Source organism: Crocuta crocuta, unplaced genomic scaffold, assembly GCF_008692635.1.
Source record: "Crocuta crocuta isolate KB4526 unplaced genomic scaffold, BGI_CrCroc_1.0 scaffold61, whole genome shotgun sequence".
Lineage (NCBI taxonomy): Eukaryota > Metazoa > Chordata > Mammalia > Carnivora > Hyaenidae > Crocuta > Crocuta crocuta.
The window spans coordinates 5,093,556-5,116,357 of record NW_027528369.1 but is presented as its reverse complement, the minus strand read 5'-3'; the positions used below and the strand labels follow the sequence as shown (position 1 = coordinate 5,116,357).

General features: G+C 45.8%; 1 protein-coding gene across 1 annotated transcript in view; it reads right to left on the bottom strand.

Moving 5' to 3' along the window:
- Nucleotides 1-22,802, bottom strand: part of GAN (gigaxonin) — a 63,029-nt gene that overhangs the window by 2,666 nt on the left and 37,561 nt on the right. Inside the window, exons 7-11 of the mRNA XM_077754061.1 lie at nt 22,304-22,453; nt 21,153-21,289; nt 20,598-20,726; nt 10,834-10,943; nt 10,116-10,747 (exon numbers count right to left, since the gene is read on the bottom strand). Of these exons, the coding sequence (XP_077610187.1) occupies nt 10,566-10,747; nt 10,834-10,943; nt 20,598-20,726; nt 21,153-21,289; nt 22,304-22,453 (708 nt within the window). The 3' untranslated portion in view covers nt 10,116-10,565. The remainder of the gene's footprint in view (nt 1-10,115; nt 10,748-10,833; nt 10,944-20,597; nt 20,727-21,152; nt 21,290-22,303; nt 22,454-22,802) is intronic.

Here is a 22,802-nt window from a genome sequence, read left to right as displayed (position 1 = left end):
CAGAGGGTGTAAGATGAGACGATCTCTTCCACCCGGACCCAAGTGTCTACACTGGCGCAGGGAGACGCAGCAGGTGCGGAGGGGCTGGATTCCCCAGAGAGCACAGCAGCGGGGTCTTTGGGCGGCCGAGGTGGGCCACGGGCAGGCAAGCCAACACTGCTTCCAACAGCACTTCTCAGTAAGCGAAGACCAGTCAAGAGACGGGGAGAAAACGCAGCCACGTGACGAGGGCGCACAGACGGCTCCCTCCCGGGGACTCGGGTGCGAGAGCCCCGGCTGGCGCCTGTCTTCCTGTTTTGGGGCCGATCTCTGCCGAGGCCAGGGGTGGGGGCGCCGAAGAGGAAGAGACATGCAGGGTCGGGGGCTGCCTCCCTCCCCTCGGGACTCAGACTGCCATGTGCCTTCACAGAAGAGGGAGAGCAAAACCACAGGGGGAATCGGATCCTTTGTAAGTCCTTCTTGAAGGACAACAAGAATCTATCCCAAGGCTGCCGACTGCTCGAGCTAGAAGGAGCCCCATGAGGTGGGAGAGCATCCCAGGTTGCAGGTCACCTGGGCCCTGCTGGAAAGAATGCAATTTTTACTCATCAGCTTTCTTAAATCTGCACAGGTACACGACAGATTTAAAGCAAAAAGTATATAAAAAGCAAGAATCGCTGTTCTGGTTGACAGTATGGTTTTAGGGAAATCTCTAGAACTATGCCTATTTCTGAAAGTTCTCCGAAGAAGGCTGTGGCTGCTGGCCAGGGGCCGCAGCCAGAAGGGCGCAAACGGGCGGTGGGTCGTGGGGAAAGGAGGAGAGGGAGCACAGGTTGAAAGGAACAAGACTTTTGTCCTCAGAGTCATCACAGAAGTACAAGCTCCCTCCTCCCCGTGCCGCGTTTTACTTAACTGTTTACTAAGCTGTTTGTCTGCAAGGAGCTTTTGGGTGCCCAACATGCCACCACAGGAAGAACGCCCTCGCCCATGCTGGCGTGGCATGAGTCACAGCTCAGGGACTCACCCTAGGGGGTGCTTTCAGAGACAGGCGCTCAGTACCACGGAGGCCCCCGTTTTCCCACGAGGCCACGGTGTCTGTGTCCACTGTTGGCCTGAGCCATGCACCCCTGCTCGCTCTAAAGACCCCCCACAGGCCAGAGCCTCAGGCCTCGGGTCCTGCTTCCAGCGCCCAGAGCCCCCGCCAGCCACACCGCCATCCCGCAGGGGTCCCCCAGGCGTGCCCAGCTCTCTCCACTGGCAGCGCCTGGAACTGGCAGCTAAATTCAGGGGCCCAGGGGCCCATGTGGCGCAGCCCATGGATGAAGGAGCAGACGAGACGGCCTTTACTAGCTGCCAGCCCACTCCCCCAACAAACACTAGTCTTTTTTTTCTTTTGTTTTAAATTAAAAAAAAAAACTTATCTTTTACTGCTTATTTACTTTTGGGAGAGAGACAGCATAAGTGGGAGAGGGGCAGAGATGGGGGGAGACGGAGGACCCGAAACAGGCTCTGAGCTGTCAGCACACAGCCTGATGTGGGGCTCGAACCCACAAACTGTTAAGACCGTGACCTGAGCCGAAGTCGGACGCCTAACTGCCTGAGCTCCCCAGGTGCCCCATAAAAAATCTACTTATTTTTTAAAGTAAGCTCTATACCCAACATGGGGATTGAACTCACAACCCTGAGATCAAGAGTCAAATGCTCTACCAACTGAGCCAGTCAGGCGCCTCTATTCTTTTTTTTTTTTTTTTAAACATTTATATTTTGAGAAAGAGCGTGAGCCAGGGCGGGGCAGAGAGAGAGAGAGAGAGAGCAGGAGACAGAGAATCCAAAGCGGATTCTGATCCGCTGTGCTGACAGCACAGAGCCTGATGTGCGGGGCTCAAACTCACCAATGGTGAGATCATGACCTGAGCAGACATCAGATGCTTAACTGACTGAGCCACCCAGGAGCCCCTATTCTTCTTTTTAAACAATTGGCTTGTGTTCAAATTGTCAGTGAGTCCCCCACCCCCAACTTTTTTCTTTCTTTTTCATTTAGGGACCATCTCTTCTGAACCTAGATATAAGATTTTCTCTTTAGCCATTTATTAGGCTGTAGCATCACTACAGGCCCTGACACCCAACACTTATTCCCTCCCAGCACTTTTCTCTACCTTTTACACTTTTATACAAATTGCTAAGAAAAATATGAAAAACAGACACTGTCACAGCACCTTCGAGGCTGGCATCGTCTGGCATGGATGTTCGATCCACTTCTCAGCCCTTTCAGCCCTGTCTACTTCCTTTTCTTATTCACAAAGATACCAAGAATGACTTTATAAAATGTTTTACATGCTGCTAAATCCACCAGTCCCAGAGGTGAACTGAAAAGGAAGCGATATTATGAAAGGAATTAAGTAGTTCACTTTCTGCATCACTTTGTTAAATAACCCTTCTTTATCTGAAGGTGCAGAAGTTTGACACGCACACACGCGCACACACACACGCATGTACTTGTAACACAAATTTTGTTTTTTTGCTTAAGTTTCATATAGCATCCACGTTGAGAGAGAATAGGTTTACTGAGCTCAAACAGAGATCCAGAAAATATCCAGTTTATCTGACCAGTGCAGTCTACTACTTGTGGCGTTTTAAGGGAAAAAGAAAAATTTAACTTTGGTAAAGAACTTTAAGTATTCTTACAGGACTTCATTAGGGAAATTCTGAACTGAGGTTTATTTAAAACAACTCTGAATATTCTAAACACGCTTTCTGGGCTGCTTCAGCTCCACAGAATCTTCCTGAATTCAAATATCAGAGTTGTGGAAGGAGAGGAGTGGCTTGACTCCAGAAAGTATATCATTTTTTCAACACAAATACCCATTTACTTGTAGGTCCTGTGGTGACAGATGTTCGAATGGGGGAGCGCCGAGGCCAGGACGTGCGGCGAGGGCTCGGTGCCTGGTGACAGAGCTGGGTGGCCACAGCAGCCGTGGTCACAGCTCAGCACCGTGGTGCCAGGGTCTCCTCTGCCTTATGTCTCTTATCCTCAGAGCAACCCAAAGAGGTGGGCACCCTGTTATCCTACGTCTGCAGGTAGGGAAGCGGGCTTCAGGGTTAAAGGGCTCCCACAGGTCACAGAACAGTCTTTGGTGCGAGTCTTCACACCCACCTGTCCCTGCACCCGTGCACGCCTGTAGCCACTAGGTCTGCTTGCGCAAGTCCATGAAGTGTTTACACAGGCTTTCCTCAAGATAACTGAGAGGAAAAGGCTGGGGCTCCGAGGCGGCAAGCTCGGTTCTCTTGGAAACCACTTAGGGAAACATCTCACGCCCGTGGCCAGACCCACACGGTGCTGACACACTGTCATCTGGGGAGAGACCCTGCCTTTCACCTCAAAAAGCACAAGTGTAACACCTAGGTCACGTTGGAGCATAACAACGGTTCTGTGGCTTTTACCTGGCCTCTAAGTTATTCCCGGGATGCTAGGTTTTTAGGAACGAGCAGAACTCTTTTGGGCCCTAGGGATGCTGGGTAATTCCTGTAAGAAACCACTGGGGGGTGGGGGGGGAGGTCTCACTGGAGGAATCGATGGGCCTTGCAGTGGCTCCCCCTAACTTACTGACCGGGGAAGCTGAGAGGTGCTGGCGAGGACAGAACCCGATGTGTGCCTGTACCGTGCAGAGAAGGCGCACTCCACTGATGCTCAGAAAAACCCCAATCACTCAGGATTTGAAGTACCCTGCAATTCCATGTTGTTCGGCCAACCTCAACCTTGTACTTAGGAAACACATTCCGATTTCATTTTAAAACTCCAGACTGTCAGAATGGAAAGGGAAGAGGAATCTACTAAAGAACCTCTATCATCATCAAAATTAAAAGATTCTTGGGAAATAAATTCACGAAATAGTTAATAGCTCCCTAAACCGACTGCAGAAGCACCTTACAGACCATGAAAATCAGTAGCCCCAAGCATCTAAATTCACACCGCTGGGTCAGATTACAGATAGACACCTTCTCGGTCTGATCCTAACCAAGTGGAGAGTAAGCCCTCTGTCTTACACAGCAGTGGTGTTTAAATATACTGCTTTTCTACATTAGGAAAACATGGGCTTTTAAAGACTCTTTAAAGTTCAAGTTGAGTTTCAAGTAATCACTTTGCAGCAGCTCTAGGAGTACAATTGTACCTCCTGATTAAAAGTGCCTATTAAAAAAAAAGTAAAATGGAAAATAAGCCTTAGAGAATTGTATTCCTCAAGGTCGCCTGCTGCCGCCTTCCAGGCTTTTGTTAAAGGACAAAATGTGTTGAATTCTCCTAAACTGGCATGGGGTCAAGCACAACACTACATAATGAGGTAGCGGAGAACAGAATTTTTCCTATAAACACAAAGAACAAGGGAATAAATGATGTAGTTCTCATCCAGTTAAACAGGAAACACGATAAAGCGAGCTACGTATAGTCATATTTATACCAAGTTCACGGGTTTAACCGGAAAAAGTTTTACCCAAGGTTCTAAAGTATGCCTCATTTGTAATTGATAAGTAGGAACAATAAAAATAAGGTATTTTAAAATCTATGAATTTTACTTAAATGCTAGAAAGGAAGGTCTAAATAAATGTAAATCGCTGACCAGAAAGAAAGATGAGCCTGTGTCTACTTGGGATCGGAATTATCCAAAGTGGCCACATATTTATCCGGGTCGAAGGAACAGGCCGATCCTTCCCCGTGTGACTTTGCTGCGTGTACTGGCCGTGTGGGCTGCCTTCCTCCTCCAGCGCGTAACTTCTCTAACGCGCATCACAGGGGCTGAAGGAGTTACAGCACCTTTGTTGGGCCATGAGGACATCAATATCAAAATTGTAATTAGCCCAAATTTCAGTCGAGCAGCAATTTTAAAGTATTAATTTTTATCTCAAAATAAGAAAAGAGAGAGAGAAAAGGCCACAGGTATTTCCCCCTAAGTAATTATGCAATCTCTCTCTCTCTCTCTTTCTTTCTTTTTTTTTTTAAGATTTTTAAATTTTTAAGTAATTGTCACACCCAGCATGGGGCTTGAACTCATGACCCTGAGACCAAGAGTCACATGCGCCACCAAGTGAGCCAGCCCGGCTGTTTTACTCATCAGAGTTCTGGCGTGAGGAGAAAGGGAGGACGTCTCAGACCCAACCACTGTGAGAACCTGGGTGAGGGGACTGAACACGAACAAACTTCCCTCAACCGCATGCATGTGGACCACAGAACACAGAATCTTAACCGAGCTCCTCAGATGTTACGTAAATGCATTGTAAAGGTGAGACATATTTAAAATTAAAAAATAGAATCACTTCCGAAAAATACAAGAGTTTTAGAAGTTTTGCCGGCTGGCTTGGCAACAAATAATAGCAGACATAATAGTTCAATAGTACGGACACTTTCCCACCAGCAGGCAGCCACGCCTTGACCTGATTTCAGGTGCTTCTCCAACGGGGGGAGGGGGTCACTCCTCATCTTTATACCGTGCATTTCGATAATTTCTGAACTGGCTAGAAAGAGGACCTCAGGGGTTCTTAGAAAGCTAGCAAAATACTTTCTTCCACATTTGAAGACACACTATCTTCTCTCTTACTGATTACATGTGGTAAGAAAAGAAATATAAACAAAGTTTCTGCTCAAACTGTTTCTCTGTCAAACACACTTAGTACTTCCGTTCTTATGACTTTAGTCAATTCTCAAATCTCCTATAGCTAACTGACAGAGAAAACCAAAGATCTTTCAGCTTATGTCTGTATAACTTTAAAGGACATGTTTGAGGGCTTAAGTTATACCACAAATGATTATTTTAGGACTAAAAATACTTGCATGCCTAGAAAATTAAGCAACAGTCTCAGAGGCTGAATGGTGAAATGATAATACAAAGACGTGGCTTCTGCTTTGGGTCTCTACTCGCATGTGTGGTAGGAAATGAAGCCGCAGCTTCCGGGCCTCAGAGACTGCTCTCTGTCCAATGGGGCCACTGCACCCATCATGGAGAAGTGAGGATCACAGCAGTATGTTCTGGAAAACACCTGGAGGCATGTGTAAAAAGCAATAAATCCCAACATTAAACGTAATCAGTGGAATTAGGTGTGCTAAGTATAGCAGTCTCCCAAAGCCTGTAGGACATATGGAAACCACGCCACCGTGCGTCCGTGTGTCAGGCACTTTGTGATTTTTATCTGTACTAGTTTCTCACTCTAGAACTAGAGGCCAGCCCATTTGTATACAAAGCTTTTCGTTTAAAATCCAACAAAATAAGTTGCTTGGAGAGGACTTCCCAGTCCCACGAAGAACATCACTTTGATCACAGGTGTACCATACTCACTGACCACCTGCTGTGTGCCAAGCCCCGGGGTCAGCAGACGGCCAAGACAAGGTTGCTGCCCACAAGGAGTTTACGATCTAGAGGGAGGGAAGCATGTCAGCCCCCCAGAATTCCAAACAGCATTCTTAGGGGGTGCTCCATAAGCATTTGTTGATTAAACCCAGGGCAGCTTTTCTGCACTAATCCGAGTCTCCTCTCTCCCTGGGTCCCCCAAGGATCCTAGATGTGAGGGGTGGCCACAGAATTGAGAGCAGCCTTACCCTTCCCTTCCACCAGGTGCTTTTTAAGGGGGTCCCTGCACCTTTTAAATCCATGCAGGGGCGCCTGGGTGGCTCAGTTGGTTGGGGGTCTGACTTTGGCTCGGGTCATCATCTCATGGTTTGTCAGTTCAAGCCTGCCATGGGCTCTCTGCTGTCATTGCGGAATCTGCTTCTGGTCCTCCGTCCCCCTCTCTCTGTTCCCCTACCCTGCTCTAGCTCTCTCTCAAAAACAAACATTAAAGAATAAATAAATCCATGCAAAGTGCCACCTCATTCTTTCCCCAGATAATCAAATGTCTCTACCTGCCCAGAGGAGGTGTCCTCCAAAATCAGGAGGGCCAGCAAGAAGGTAATACTGCAGCGTTTTCAGCACTCCTTGGGAAACTTTTTGGTCTGGTACATGGAAGGAGAAACGCACCAAATGGAACCCCAACGGACCAATGCAGCTGACGAATTTCCCTAAAAACTTAATTTACCACCATGAGTAACTGAGCTGACACAGCGACAGCCCTATCTTTACCAGGTCAATATGAGGAAGTACTTCCTGCGTTTTGCCTAGGGAATCCCCCCTCCCACCTACAAAGTATATACAGGGCACCCCCAAAGCATCATGAAGGTGATCGTGCAATATAACAAGATACTTCAAGCACAGAGAGAACAGTGTCCACCATCGCCCAAATCTTTTTTGGTTGTTGCGGTTTGAAAATAGCCTACCGTTAGCTGTCAATTCCTCACAGCAATGAAATAAAGAACTAATGAAAGAAACCATGAATTCAAAGATTTCCAAGGCCGAATCTTTATAGCAATATCAACTCTACTAGTTGGTGAGCGCTGTTTTTAGTCCCACTGAAAGGATGCAAACACCAGATAAAACGTATTATAGGCTATAACTCTAGGAATATTTATACCGAATGTGAGTTGAACACAGTAGTATTAACTGAAGGGCCACAGGCTCAAGGATTTATCCAAAGCACCAGGAGACAGTAATATATGTAGTCTGGAACTACAATTTTAAAAGTAAACATATATGAACAGACTTACCAAGTCATGTAACACACACGCACTCCCTCCCTCACGCTTTCCCCTCTCACAGGATAGAAGCAGTATCACACACTCACAAAAATACCAAAAGCAAAAAACAAAAAACAAAAACAACTCTTCATTTTAAATTAAACACGTACATCTTTGAAAAATCCATATCTGGATGTGTTAAACAGACAGACGCACAAACAAACAAGCCTACATTAGACTGTAGCCTACGAGAGACCCTTTAAATATTTACTGACCCTAACCCGAGATAACTTTCCTTCTGTTGGTGGAATAATGAAAATAAATTGCACTTCCCCCAAAGATATTTTATTTAAAATTTTAAGCTCTATCCTCAACTGCCTATTCCAACCTATGCCTGGTAAAAAGTGCCTTATGGAAAAAGAAGTATTAAAAATGTATCAAGAAAAAGATGTTTCAAGGCATAAGTGGAATGTTAAAACAAACCTGCGTGAAATGAGTCAAAATTTCACAATACTGAAGTAACTGTCATTTACAAACAAGTCATGGTTAATTTTGGGACCTAATAAAATTAAATAAGTTCCTGCTCTTCAGCACTGTATTTTTATATTTATATTTATACATAGGAAAGTAACAGTTTGGCACTTAGCAGCTTTTGTTGGTTATTGCATCCCGTATTATTGGCAAATTTATTTTAAAAAACATTATCTAATTTCTGCAGCTACCATGTCAATAAACTGAATAAAAAACTAAAAAGAGAACTGTTTTTATAAAATGAATGGACCAAGTCATGCAGGCACTGAAAATATTGCAATAATACTGCAATAACCCATTCACTCCTTAACAACGAACTGTCTCCTCGGAGAGGCCTGGCGTGCCCTGGGAAGAATTATCAACTTCAGAAATTAAGAGAGAACTGCTAACTGCAGTGGCTGTCACAGGGCGTCAGTTACTGCTTCACTGTATGTCAGATGTAACCTCTGAAGGCCAAAGTTCTGTTCTGTTCAGATTTTACCAAAGAAAATTCACTTCTTCGGCAATTTGTTTCCTCTAAAATACCAGTACCTAACCGTAAAAAGAAAGTTTACTTTCTTTGCAGTGGCCACGTAGCCTCCTTTGAGGAAAAGATATCCCAGGTGTCACTGGGAGCGTGCAGACCATAGCTGACTGGTACACAATTCAAAGGAAAAAGGCCGGCTTTGCTTTATGTATCAAATTCGATTGTGTTACATGAATGTGTGGCAAACCTGGCCCGGTGCCTCTGATACAGAAGATAAACACCTCCCTCCTTCTTTCAGCAGTATCTTCTGCCACGCACAACGTTCTTTAGAACCCCCCACGGTCAAGTCTTCCTTCAGCAACTTTTAAGCATTGTACTGACTCCTCACAGGTGTAAGAAAGAAAACAACAAACAAAACTGCAGGTAGGAGGTTACCCTTTTTTCTGTTCACTGGTGGGGAAACATAAGCACTGTTTCCTATGCATGTTAACAGTGTACAAGCATCCCATCTAGGAAGTTTCTAGAAGAAACTCCTATTCTCAAATGTATAACCAAAGGATACATTTATACATTTATTAATCATTAAGACAAAATACTGCTTCTTACAGCCATTTACTGAGGGGGGCGGGAATTGTAGAAAACAATTAAAAATGAAGAGCTCTGTATTAAATTGATTAGAAATCTGATATTGCATAAAATTCAAATTATGACGTAATCAAGCACTTTGAAGTCCCTGATTTCACACTAAGGTGGCATAATTTGAATGGAAAACAAAGTATCTTACAAGATAAGTGCTACTAATGACAGATTTCTTTCCCCCAGTGGGAAGGGCGGCCTGGGGAGATGCAGGAACGTGGAGGAGCAGAGAAGCAGAGGAAGAGAGGAGTTTGCTCTACTATGAACAGAATGAAATTAACTTGAGGTAGTTTATTCTACCAGCCAAACTTTACTTATAACGTAATTTGTCTAAAACTCTTGCTAGTGAACGGCATTGAGAAAACTCTGCTACAAAGACTAGATTCTTAATGCAGGTTCACGATCTAAGACAGATTTTTCAATCCGAAACAGTAGTAAACAAGACTTTGTGTGCTTTCAGGCAGATTAAAGGTTTTTGATCCCTATATATTTTGTCTGGACAGTGTTTGTAGTCATAGCAGACCTCGATCATTCGTCGGACTCAGGTCTTCCTTCTGTAAAATCCCTTACTCTGCTAATCGCCTCATGTTTATCAAACGGTTCTGGTTAATTGAGCAGGAAGAACGGCACCTCGTGACCCTTCACTGCTGCGAGACAACTACCCCAGCAATTAGGTGTCTAAACTAACGCAGAAGCCAGCAACTTCCTCTAAGTTCACGCGAGGGCTGCGACCTGGCTCATGGATTTACTGAACCTTTTAGATCACTAAGATAGAATGTCATAAAAGAGAAATTTTATCTTAGTTTCAATTCATGATAATAGAGTTTAAAAAAGATTCTTAGGACACAGTACTAGTATTGAGTGGAAACTAACTGGCATACAGTCCAATATAACGTTTTAGGCACAAACCTTAATTTGTTGGGCAGGGTTAGGCATGATATTTCCTTCCAAGTGCAGTAGAAAAGCAATCTCGGCATGTTTGGATATGTTGATTTGCATATACGGATTTCCGTTTGTTCCCCAAAGCCAGGTACTCGGACACAGCAGTCACTCGGATAGGGGTTCCCTTCCGGGAGAATGCACCTTAGTACGTTAATGTATTTTACATGATCCCGATTCCCACTTCCCTTTGCCTCTTGATAGTCACCCCGTCTGTCTGCAGACACATCTGACTAGAGGAACTGATTCCTCCAAGGTAGCTTTTTCACGTGTTACGGGTTCCCCCCAGGAGGAGCTGAAGCACGGGCTTCTAAGCGTTACAGGAAAACCACCAGAGTTAGGCCACCCCCTCTGTCCCCTCACAGAAAGCCGTGTTATGGTGCGTTGGGTCAGGAGCTCTGCTTCTGCTCTGCTGCCTTCTCAAGGTGAATGAACACGGATACGGAATAAGCCTTGCTGGAGCTGCAGGCGGAAGAGCTTGCAATTTGCAATACGTAAGGCTGCACACCCGGTGCGGCGGAGGTCGGATGGGAGGAGCGGTTTGGTGTGGTGCCACGTCCCTGTGCTTCTTTTAAACTCACGCACGTAGTCGTAATTGGTACCTGAACCACAAGAAGCAGCAGAGGTGACACAGCACGCCTTGGACTCGCCAGAAACAGCTCCAGCACAATCACTCTACTGCGCTTACCTGTGTCGAGATCTCCGATAACGTAGATACTGGCTCCGATGGGGACGGCTCCATAAACAAAAGAGGAACTGGCGGGGATGCATAAGTTCTGGTCATTAAGGTAGATCCACCTGAAAACGAACAGACAGACAAAACTAGGGAAGTCAAGAGGACAAGGTCTGAGAAGATGGCAAAACGTGGTTGATGTGTCCAGAGCGCAGGGCCTTGCGCCAGCTCAGCTCAACCCGCTTCCCCGTTTCCTTACTGTCACCTGTCACTATGGACACTGCGTTTTGCCCTTATTTTGAAACACAAAGAGTATGCACTTTTCAATCTGCTTCTTTTGCTCAGCACAATGTTCCTGAGATTTGTTACACTGTGGCTTCTACCCATAATTCGTTTCTTACTATTTTAAGTGGTTTTCCATTGTATGGATGTACCCGAATTTGCTTATGCATTCCCTTGCTCATGTTCATTTGGGTGGTTTCCGGTGTTTGCTCTGGTGAATAAAGCAGTTTTGGACCCTGGAGTGTAAATCTTTGTGGATACTGCGTCATGGAACTGGCTATACGGCTAAAGGTATATTCCACCTGATAAGGAAGTGCCACACCGTCTTCCAACGTGCTGTGCCGTTCTCATCCCAGTGAGCAACACCTGAGAACCCCAACTGCTGGGCAGTGCTGCCTATTCTTGGGAATGTCGGGCTTTCTGATCTTGGCCATGTTAGTGGGGTGGGCTTCCCGGAACAGAAGGAAGTTGGGTGTCTCTGTGTGAGCTCACTGGCCATTTTATCTGTCTTCTTTGGTGAAATGTCTGCTCCAAGATCCGCTCATTCTTAACACCGGGTTTTCTATCTTGCTCTTGAATCGTTAAGATCTTTGTGTGTTGGGGATACAAGTCCTTTGTTAGATATATGTAGATCACGAATATTTTCCCTGGCTTGTGGATTATCTTTTCATTTTCCTTATGGAATCTTTTGAAGACTAGTTTTTAATTTTGATGAACTACAATTTGTTCTTTTCTTTCTTTCTTTTTTTTAAAGGTCATGCTTTTGATGTCCTTCTAGGAAATTCCTGCCTATTCCAAGGCTGTACAGGTCTTCTACCGATGCTCTCTTCTGGAGACTTCATGGTTTCAGCTTTGACACTCTGGTCTTACAGTACATTTCAAGCTGAATTCTCAGAATGGTATTAGGTAGACATTCATTTTCCTTCCATACAGATATCTAGTTGATCCAGTACTATTTGCTGAAAAGACGTTTCTTTCCCTGCTAAATTGCCTTGGCACTTCTGCTGAAAATCAATTTAACAGCTACTAAAAGGATCCAGGGCTCCAAAAAGAAGTGGCTGATTCCCCAGCTGAGACAGGAAACACGAGATGAGCCTGGGGCACGTTGCGTGCCAGACAGGAAGTGCTGAAAGGATGGGGTGTGTCCAGAGGACACAGAGCTGATGGGAAGCCATTCCCAATGGCCAAAGCTGGACCAGCTGAGCCACAAAATAAATGATGATAGTGCTGCATTTATAACTCACAGAGTAAGGCACGTTTTGTGCGGTGTCCCCGCCAAAAATGCGTAACCTCAGCTTAATCCTGAGAAATCATCAAACGCAAATTAAAAGACATCCTATTAAAATAATGACCAATTATCTTCAAGAATATCACGGATCACAGCAATAGCACTGCTAGGAATTTACCCAAGAGATACAGGACTGCTGATGCACAGGGGCACATGGACCCCAATGTTCATAGCAGCACTCTCAACAATAGCCAAAACATGGAAAGAGCCTAAGTGTCCATCAACGGACGAATGGATCAAGAAGATGTGGTTTATCTATATGATGGAATACTACATGGCAATGAGAAACAATGAAATCTGGCCACGTGTAGCAACGTGGATGGATCTTGAGGGTATTATGCTGAGTGAAATAGGTCAGGCAGAGAAGGACAAATATCATATGTTTGCACGTATAGGAGGATTAGAAGGAACTTAACGGAGGACCATGGGGGAGAAGGGGGGGAAGAGTGGGGGAGAGAGAGAGAGGCAAACCATGAGAGACTCTTGAATGCTGAGAACAACTGAAGACTGATGGGGGTGGGGGGAAGGGAATGGGGGTGATGGGCATGGAGGAGGGCACTTGTGGGGATGAGCACTGGGTGTTATATGGAAACCAACTTGACAATAAACTATTTGTAAAAAAAAAATAAATAAAATAAAATAAAAGTAACAACAACAACCAAAAGAATATCACGAGTCATCAAAGTCAGGGAAAGACCAAGGAACCATCACAGATGCAAAAAGATTAGAGAAACACACCTGAGTACGTTATCAGACCCCATGTGGGATTCCAGAGCAAAGGGAAAAGAGAGATTTAGGGGACGAGCTGGTGAAATTCAAATAAAGACCATAGTTTACTTAATAATACCACACCAACATAAATATCCTGGTTTTGATATCCATACCATGGAGATGTAAGATGTTAACATGAGGAGACGCTGGGTGCATGGCTCTATTTTTGTAACTTTCCTATCAGTGTAAAATTATTCCAAAATAAAAGCATTTTGTTTTTTCATTTGTTTGAGCACCACACCACCACCGACCGTAGATTCTGCTATTTAATAGTGTTCACTTAAGGTAATTGGACCTAACAATTTTCCTTTAACAGCTAAAGACACAGGCTGGGTGTAGTAGACCTGTGTCAGACCCTGGGAATGTATCTAAACCCTTAAGAACCGCCCACGTCCAGGCCTACTCTCGTTACTGGGGCATATGCTGTCTTGACGTTATTGTTTTATCTCCAATTCTGTGCTATCAAGGGTCCAGGAAGATAGCGGCTACCGGAGCTCAGATCCAGTGCTTCTCTGAGTTAAAGTCAAATGTGAAATTGTTTCACGAAGAACAGCACTTTCCTTTCAATGTACCCTTCCCAGATTGTTATAAAGTAGCAGCTTCCATATTTGGAATTCTAAGAAGCACAGAAGCAAAATGATCTGTCACAACAATCTGCGATCACGTAAGCACTCCGAAGCAAGGCTAACATAAAGCTGCCATATTCTGAATACCTTCACGCAACATTTGACTCATCTTATACCTGAATGCAGACTGGTACCCAGCAGTTTGCTGGGACTAGGGATACAGTTTGGCCTCCGCCTCCAAAATGTCTCTAGGAAACAGGGAAAGGGAAAAATCTAAGAGCTCTCGCTGAAAAGTAAAAGTGGGGACCTGAAAAGGCCTTTGAAAGAAAATGTCTGAAAACGTCAAACTACAATAACTGGCTTATTCACATTTTATGTCTTCAGCGATAAACATAATTAATGAAACTCTGACATTTTGATTCTTTCCAGGTTCTGAATCAAGTGAAGCCAGTGAATGTCCCCGGGCCTTGTCTCCAGCTGCACCCCACATCCAGGACCCAGGCTAGTGGCAGGGCACACGACCCCTCGGGGCCGACCCAGAACGGGGCCATGTGTGCCCTCACAGGGGCACCTGGCACTGCCGGCCAAACATCTGTGACTAGATTATTCACTGAAAAGCACGTCAAACACAACAATGTTTTGGCAGAATTTTGTAGAGTTGAGAACCTCACATTATTCCTTAATAATTCCTGGAATAATTAAACAAAGCTGAAGAAATTGGTCTGTGTAGACGATCTACCAAGTTTGGTCCAAAGCAGATCAATGACTCAGAGTGCCTGGGTTTCAGAAAAATAATCCTAGGTGATCTATTTCATATAATGTGGAGGCTTCAGATGAAATAAAACTAATACAAAAACGTAACTGCCTCATGCATTTAGCTGCTGCTTATAAAATGGATATAAAACAGGGGCACCTGGGTGGCTCAGTTAAGCATCTGACTTCAGCTCAGGTCATGATCTCACAGTTTGTGGGTTCGAGCCCCACATCGGGCTCTGTGCTGACAGCCCAGAGCCTGCTTTGGATCCTGTCTCCCTCTCTCTTTCCCTATTCCCCCCAAAATAAACATTAAAAAAAAAATAAAACAGACATCAAAGCATGTGGTTTTGCCTTTCCTTCTCTGCCATCTATCACCTTGTTGACCTTGGACAATTTAACTAACCGTCATCTGTCAAACGCAGATACCAAACACCACCACTAACATCCAATGACTTGTGGGCATGAAATGAAGTGCCCAGTGTAAAGTGCTCGGCACAGCGGCCCACACAAAGCAGCCGTCCAGGAGTAAGCCATTTTTGTAATGGACAAAGCAGTAGTACGTCTTTAGTTACAATGTTCTCAAATATGGTCTTATGAGGACTTGAGGCTGCAGGGATGTGGCCTCTATCTTATGAGCAATGTCCCTGTGAAGGGGACTTTGGAAGACTGCCCGGCTTGTAGCAGCGAGCTTCCGAGAGCAGGATGGGAGGGAAGGTCAGGCGAGGAGAGACGGTGAGGACGAGAGAGCAACAGGCAAGCTACTGGAGAGGAGAAAGGCAGAGGGAGCTTTAGAGAGGCGTCTGCTCCAGGAGGGAGTAGGATGCTCTTAACAAGCTGATCCTCCTGTGAGAAGCAGCTGCTATAAGCTCTGGGCAAGAGACAAAAGACCCCTGCCCAAGAGCTCTGGAGACTGAGCAAATCCAGGCAGATTTGGGGACAGAGGCAAAGGTGGAGCACACAGCCCCAGGGAGTGAGTTGCTCGTACTCCGGTGGTTTGGGCTGAAGGCAGCTTGGCGCTGGCGGCTCGGAAGGGCTGATGGCCCTACAGGAAACCTTGCCGTCTTCGCGGCCCCTGGAATGAGGGCAGAGCATCAGAGTGCGTGGAGGCCTTGAAAGAGAGGTGGAGAAGGATGCCTCAGTTCCTGTGCACATACTCGCCTCGAGCCTGTGAGTACTTGACCCTGGGGTGGGCTTCCAGAACTGAAGAGGGGCTTGAGTGGCCGTGTGCAGCAGGTGTTACAGCCTCCATGGAGTCCTACTAGGTGCACAACTGCTAAGACGGTCAGCACAGTGCTCTGAAAGCACCAGAAGGGGCCTCGGGGCCCCAACAACGTACCATTCACCATGTCCAGGACGCAGCCTGGAAGTGCCCTACGGGCGAAGAGCCAGGGAAAGGAGAACCCATTCTCAAGGGAACAAACCATAAACAGACACCAACTCTGACATGACCGAGATGCTGGGATGATCTATCAGGCGGGGACTTGAACGTGGCTGGTGTAACTATGCTCAAGAGAGAAAGGGAAACGTGCTTCTAAGATCGGAGCTTTTGGCAAAGAAATGAAGAAATCTAAAGTTCTACCTGAAGAAGTTGGGAAAGGAAAGAGCAAAATAAACCCAAAGTCAGTCAAAAGAAGGAAATAGTATAGATGACAGCAAAACACAGGGGAGAAAGTGAACGGCCTTGAAGAGATGAACTCAGTGTTAGGCTTTGCCAATAGGGGGCGTCGGAGGGATCACAAGGCCAGGTAGGGGAAAGGGCTTCTTTCTGGGGTTTTCTGGGTCTGGTGTCCGTCTCTCCCTCCTCCCGCGCGCTGCTGTCTGCAGTGTGCAGGGGACCCAGGGGTGTCTGCCCTCAGCACGGTCCTCTGCCCCCAGCAGGCGGCTTCCTGCCCACCAGCTCTGCCCCCCGCACCCCAGCGTCCCGCCTGCGGTGGGCACAGCACACCCCTGCGGGGCGGGGAGGCCCCTTCCCAATATGCTCTTTCTTAGGGTACTTCCCTCAGCCCTAAAGGGAGCAGAGGCTGCACTTCCCAAACGAGCTATTTCTGCGCTCCTCAGAGCTCTCTTTCACCCGTTCGCAGTGAACCATCTCTTACTAGTTACTGACGAGCCAAGTACATTTTCCCTGCCCAGGTGCCTGGTGTGGTTTCTGCCCCGACGGGACAATGACTGAAACTCACGTGGTCAGGAGTGTAGTTCATCCCCCCGCGTCTTACAAAGGCGGCCGTGGCACCTGCTACTGCCTCACCATCCGATGCAAACAGCGTGATGCCGATGGGGCAGACCAACACGGTGTTTTAAAGGGACACCAAGAGGGTCGAAATCTTCCTGGACTAACGGGGCAGACAGGAGGACTGGCGTGGCCCCGAGGCCAGGCAGTGCCAGGCCAACTGCTTCTCGGGGTCCTTGCAAACTGGGACGAAGAAAAAGTGCAGCTAGGTCAGCAGCCACATGCCAAGGCCAGGGACTGTGTTGCATAAGGACATAACATCCGCATAAAAATACTACATCTGGGACTAAATCTGAGATCCGTGTAACCGTCTGATTATGTTTATGAGACACACAGTTATTATCCAAAATCCACCTGCCTTTTCTACTTTTTCCAAGTGAATTAAGTGGGGATGTGAGAGGTAGCGCCACTCTTGCATTTTCAAGTCTTTGATGGTGGCACTAATTTCTGTAATTATTCAAGGACGTAGAACTGCTTCTGGTTTTCTGCCTTGTAGGGAAGGAACGTTACAGTGAGTGGACTTCCACTTAGCCCTTCCTACCACAACGGCCCCCAACCCGAGGGTCAGAGAACCAACATGGGGATTCTGCCGGCTGTCAGGTACGGCTGTCAAGTATGCCTGCTAAATGATACATTCAGGGACCCAAACGTGAAACTGACCGGTCGTGACGTCAACAGCCACCATGACAGGTCTATAGAAATGAAAAGGGGGCATCCGGGCTGAGCACACGCGGGGAGGTCGTCAAACACGGGATGCATACAGAAGGGGGCGGGAGTGCAGGGCAGGGGAAGGAAGAGACTAGAAAAGGCTGAACATTTCTCTTAACCTCAGAGAGCAGAGAACCCAGGTGGGAGGGTACACTCTACCATCTCTGTTCAGTAAGCAGTGGGGAAACACCGAGAACTTCCAGTGGGAGAATGAAATGACCAAAGTCAGATTCATCTTTCAAAAACACAAATAGGGACAAAGTGCAGGAAACCTGGCTAGAAGGCTAATGACACTGTGCACGAGAGCACAGTGGGGCAGGAGCAGAGAAATGAAGGCGAGTGATGTGGAAAATATTCCAGAGCATAAAAGAAGGGGACAAGACTTGGCGACGGATGAGACGTGAAGCACAAGAGAGAATCGAAGACGAGCTTTTCTGGGTGTGGAGAACTGGGGGTGGGGGGTGGGGGGATTGGTGAGGGAGCCGCAACACCGGGCGCGGGAACAGGGGATGCCTGTCGTTCTGGATTCACAAAGTGGCTACTACAACGTGGCATGACTTAGGGAAATTTCTTTGCTCTCCTTCAGACAGTTTTGTTTTTAGTCAGAAACACAGAAAATAAGATATGGCATTTTTCCAGGAAAGTTTTAACCTAAAAATAGGGAACAAAGACAGGAAAGACAAGAGATTACTTAAACACAATAAATGTTCTCCAGTCTAATACAGATTGCTCATCTGGCAACAGTTTCCACGGTATGCAAATATAACATACTTGGAAACATCTGCTCTTTTGAGAAATAAACTACTGCTATATGTAAGTTTCTTCCTGTAAGGATTTACGGGAAAGCCTGTGTTTTTAAGGCCATATGGTGTGGTGGCTGCGAAGGTGGACTGTGGGGCCAGAGTGCCCGAGTTCAAATTCCAGCCGCTTGTGACCTGTGTGTCTTTGGGCATATTACTTAAACTCTCTGTGTTTCAGTGTAAAATTGGAATAAAAGGAGCACCAATACTCAGAGCCTTGCTTTTTGAAGACTGAATGAGTTATGGATGAGTTAATACATGGCACTCAGTGTTATGTACATAACAAGTAAGAATTTTAGACATTATACTGACAAGAGGAATTCAGCTTTCCTCATTCTACTATTTAAAAACTAACACTGGCGGGTGCCTGGCTGGCTCAGTTGGTAGAGCATGTCACTCCTGATCTCAAGGTCTTGAGTTCAAGCCCCACATGGGGCCTGGAGCTTACTTTAAAAACTAACAATGGACAGGGATGCCTGGGTGGCTCAGTCAGTTAAGTGTCTGACTCTTGATTTCCCCTCAGATCACGATCTCATGGTTTGTGAGTTCCAGCCCTGCATTGGGCTCTGCACTAACAGTGTGGAGCCTAATTTGGATTCCCTCTCTCCCTCTCTCTCTGCCCCTCCCCTCCTTGTGCACACGTGCTTGCTCTCTCTCTCTCTGTTTCCCTCTCAAAATAAATAAATATTTGGACACCTTAGAAATAAGGAAATTAATGGATCCCTGAATTTATTTGGAAGTGCTTTTAAGTAGCAAGGAAGGAGCCATACTCATGTTTAATACTTAACGAACTGAAAGCAAGCAATACACTTACATTTAAAGCTTATCAACTATAAATATGAAAGAGCTTGATAGAAATATAAAGGTTCGGTGATTTATAGCATTTCAAGGATGGACTGAGAAACTGTGCAGCCAGACTGAAGTCCTATAAACAAACAGGGACAGGAAAGAGGGAGACATCAGTAGCCTTGATTACCCCAGCAGGAGAACGGCAGCCTATAGCTCACGCTGCCGAAACAGTAACTCAGTCATTACGAAAAAGGTGCGTGGCAATATTTTAGCAGAAACCAAACACACTGACCACTGCTTATAAGTGAAGTTGAGCAGACGGTCTTGAGATTCACTTGGGCAGGAATTAACACAGCGCTTTATACCTTGGACAGTCAGCCCTCACAGTAATGTATCAAGAGAAATGTAGAATGTCTTTGAAATTCTGCCCCCCCCACCCCAAAACCATAACAGACATTCTCTCAACTACTCTCATACTTTGTCTAATAAATTTTCCTAAAACTGTTTATCCCTGTAATCGAAGGAACAGAAGAAGGCTATGCAAATATCTTGATATAAACTACATTAAAAGTTAAATAACACTGATTTGTAGCCCTAAAGCCTTGGAAACTGCCCCTGTTTGCGCTAATCTGAAACATTAAGAAATTAAACGTTGCATTATAGCACCCCCTTCTGGTAACACGATTGAAACACTGTAACACGATGAATCTCCCCATGACCATTTGCCTCTAGGACTGGAACGAAACAGTCCTGGTTAGTGGCTATCACAGTAAGACGTGTGAGAGGAGAGAAGGCGAGGAGGTGGGTAGGGGCTGCCTACCCTACAGGACACGTGTGATGACCTATCAGATGTCTGAAGACTCTGTGACACCACACTTCATCCGCGGAATCAACCTTTCACTGAGCGGCCAACACAGGTCAGGTGCACTGCTGAAGCGAGGACCCAGAGCTGGCTGAGATGAATCCTGCCCTTAAGAACCTTATGGTTAATGATTACAATCCAAGACACGGGCATCAAATGTCACAGCCTCACAGACTGAGGAACCGAAATCGGACTGGGAGGTGTGAGAAGCTTTCTCTAGGCAGCAGCTCATTAAGCACAGTTTTGGAAGAGGCTATATTAACTGGATAAATAATGGAAGGGAAATTTTAGGCAAAAGGAATAGTACAAAAGCACAGAGCTGAGATAATCATAACGTGTTTTTGGGGGAAAATGTTGCTCAGCATGACTCAAGTAAAGCATCTGTGTTGAACAGTAGCAGAAAGAATAAACAAAGGCCATATCACAAAAGTCCACGTATGCTAGGTTAAGGAGTTTAAACTTTAAAAGCTATAGCAAGCCAACGAATGGGTTTAAGCAACCAAGGGTCAAGGTCTGATATAGACTTCACAAACACTATTCAATGGTTTTAAGTTACAGATACTTCTTAAGTCACTGACTAAATATCTAGTGGGCATTAGGCATATGTCCTAAATAGATGAGATAATGCAGTAAAGTAACTTGAAAACAAAAGTAAACAAATCTAAGACATGACTTTGAAAGCATAAAGGAAAAGTTGCAGAAGTTATGTGGAACCGCTTATAATTACCTCTTAAACTCATCATGGTAGAATTCAGACTTGCAAGTGACCATCTCACTCCCCTGGATGTCTTCACGACTTCTGACTCCTCCAAATACGTAGAGCTCCATGGCAACTCCACAGGCCACAGCTCCAAATCTGAAGGGACACACAGAGCATATCAGCTATTGGATTTACAGCCCCTGGTTGTAAATGGATTCCCTAACTCCTCTTATGTTTGTTTTAACACCATGACATTCAGGATTTCATGAATATGTGGGTCTTCCTTTTTAGGAAATGGATTATTCATTTACTTTAAAAAAATGTTTATTTTTGAGAAGCGGGGTGCAGAGAGAGACAGAGACAGAGGATCTGAAGCAGGCTCCACACTGTTAACACATAGCCCGACGTGGGGCTGAAACTCATGAAGTGCAGGATCATGACCTGACTGGAAATCAGAGGCTTAACCGACTGAGCCACCCAGGTGTCCCTCATTTATTTTTATAGAAACTAAATGCCAAGTCAAGTGAAAGGTTCATTTGAAAGAAAGGGAGATTCACAAAGTCCATATCCACGCTCTCATACCTTCTCTCCTTTAGTGGACAAATAGCAGTCCACTGCTGGGTCCTTGGGTCATAACATTCCACGGATTCGAAGAGTTTCCCATATGATCCTCCGCCCATGGCATAGATTTTCTTTTTCATAGCTGCATAGCAGCCAATCTGAAAGGAGAAAGTAACAGAGGGGAGGCAAGACTGATTATTCAAGTTAGACAAATGCTACCTTTAGTCTAGAGAGCACTGTAGGGTATCTGGGAAAGGATGTGATTTCTAATAGTGAAACTATGGTGCTTTCCAACATCACGAACACAGGATTTTAAGAACGAGAAGAAGAGGAAGCACACATATTGTTTGTTCACTCCATTTAATACTATTACACTAAGTGAAATATATAAATACCCTAATTTTTTAAAGTTTATTGATTGAGAGAGAGAGAGAGACAGTGAGCGTGTGTGCGCAAAAGCAGGGGAGAGGCAGAGAGAGAATCCCAAGCAGGCTCTGTACTGTCCACGCAGAGCTTGGGTCCATGCAGATGCTTAACTGACTGAGCCACCCAGGTGCCCCAACCCTAATTTTTAAAGGGGCTTTCCAGGCTCTCTATTCTTCCATCACTCTTTGAAGATCCAGGATTTAGATTCCATCGAGCAAGATGTCACTTAGTTCCTGGAGTTGAGCAGGCACAGAAAGAGGGGACCCAGCACTGGAGTTGTAAAGACCCGGGGGATTGCACGAAGGTCTGGGGGGACCAAGACTCCCTCCAACCCCTGCCAGGGAACAGAAACAAGACAGCCGTGCCCTCAGCAGCTAACAGGAGCCGTGTTTTCACTCTACTCAGTATGCGAGGGCCGTTCTTGCCTGCAGACCGCTTCTCCTGGGGCCTGCGCAGCGACTGAGCAAACAGGTTAGAAGACCTGGGGGCTTCCTGGGTGAGCGCCCGCACGATGCATTTGGCAAGCACGGGTGTGGACACTGCAGAGCCCCCGTCAGGGTGAGTGCACACTCTCCGTCTCCTATCCTGGCAGATGGCGGATGATAACGGAGGAGAGCCACCAACAGCGACGCAAGACTCCAACACTGATTCTTTTAACACCGTCGATCATACTCAAGGGAGCGTGTGCGAAACGAAGAAACGCTAACTCCAAAACCCAATTTGTAACCACAAGACATGATCCTTACCTTTCTAACCATGGTCAGGTCAGGTTGCTTTGTCCAGGTTTTAGAATAAATGTCGTAGCACTCCATGGAAATCAGCTCTTTTTCTCCGTCCTCTCCTCCTAAAATGTACAGCATTCCATCTATCTCCACAATTCCAAAATTATGCCGTGGCTGAAAAGACATCAAAGATCTCTGCATACAGAAGGCCGGCTGCCAAACCGGTAGCCACACATTTAATACAAATTACAGATATCATGATATTCCAGGGTTCCAGGCTCAAGGTCATGTCTCTCAGATATTTGTGACTTCCCTAGCGGCTCACTCTTCTGCCACAACAGAGAACTCACATCCCGGAGTGATTCTGAACATGGGAATTACCTGCATGATAAATTCACTGGTAGAATTGTTATTTTTCACTTACCACAGCTCACAATAACAGTACCTTCTGGGTCAATAAAATTACATGTGTTCAGCAATGGGCTATAGTTAAGTGTTTCCAAGTTGGTATGTGAAGGACAAG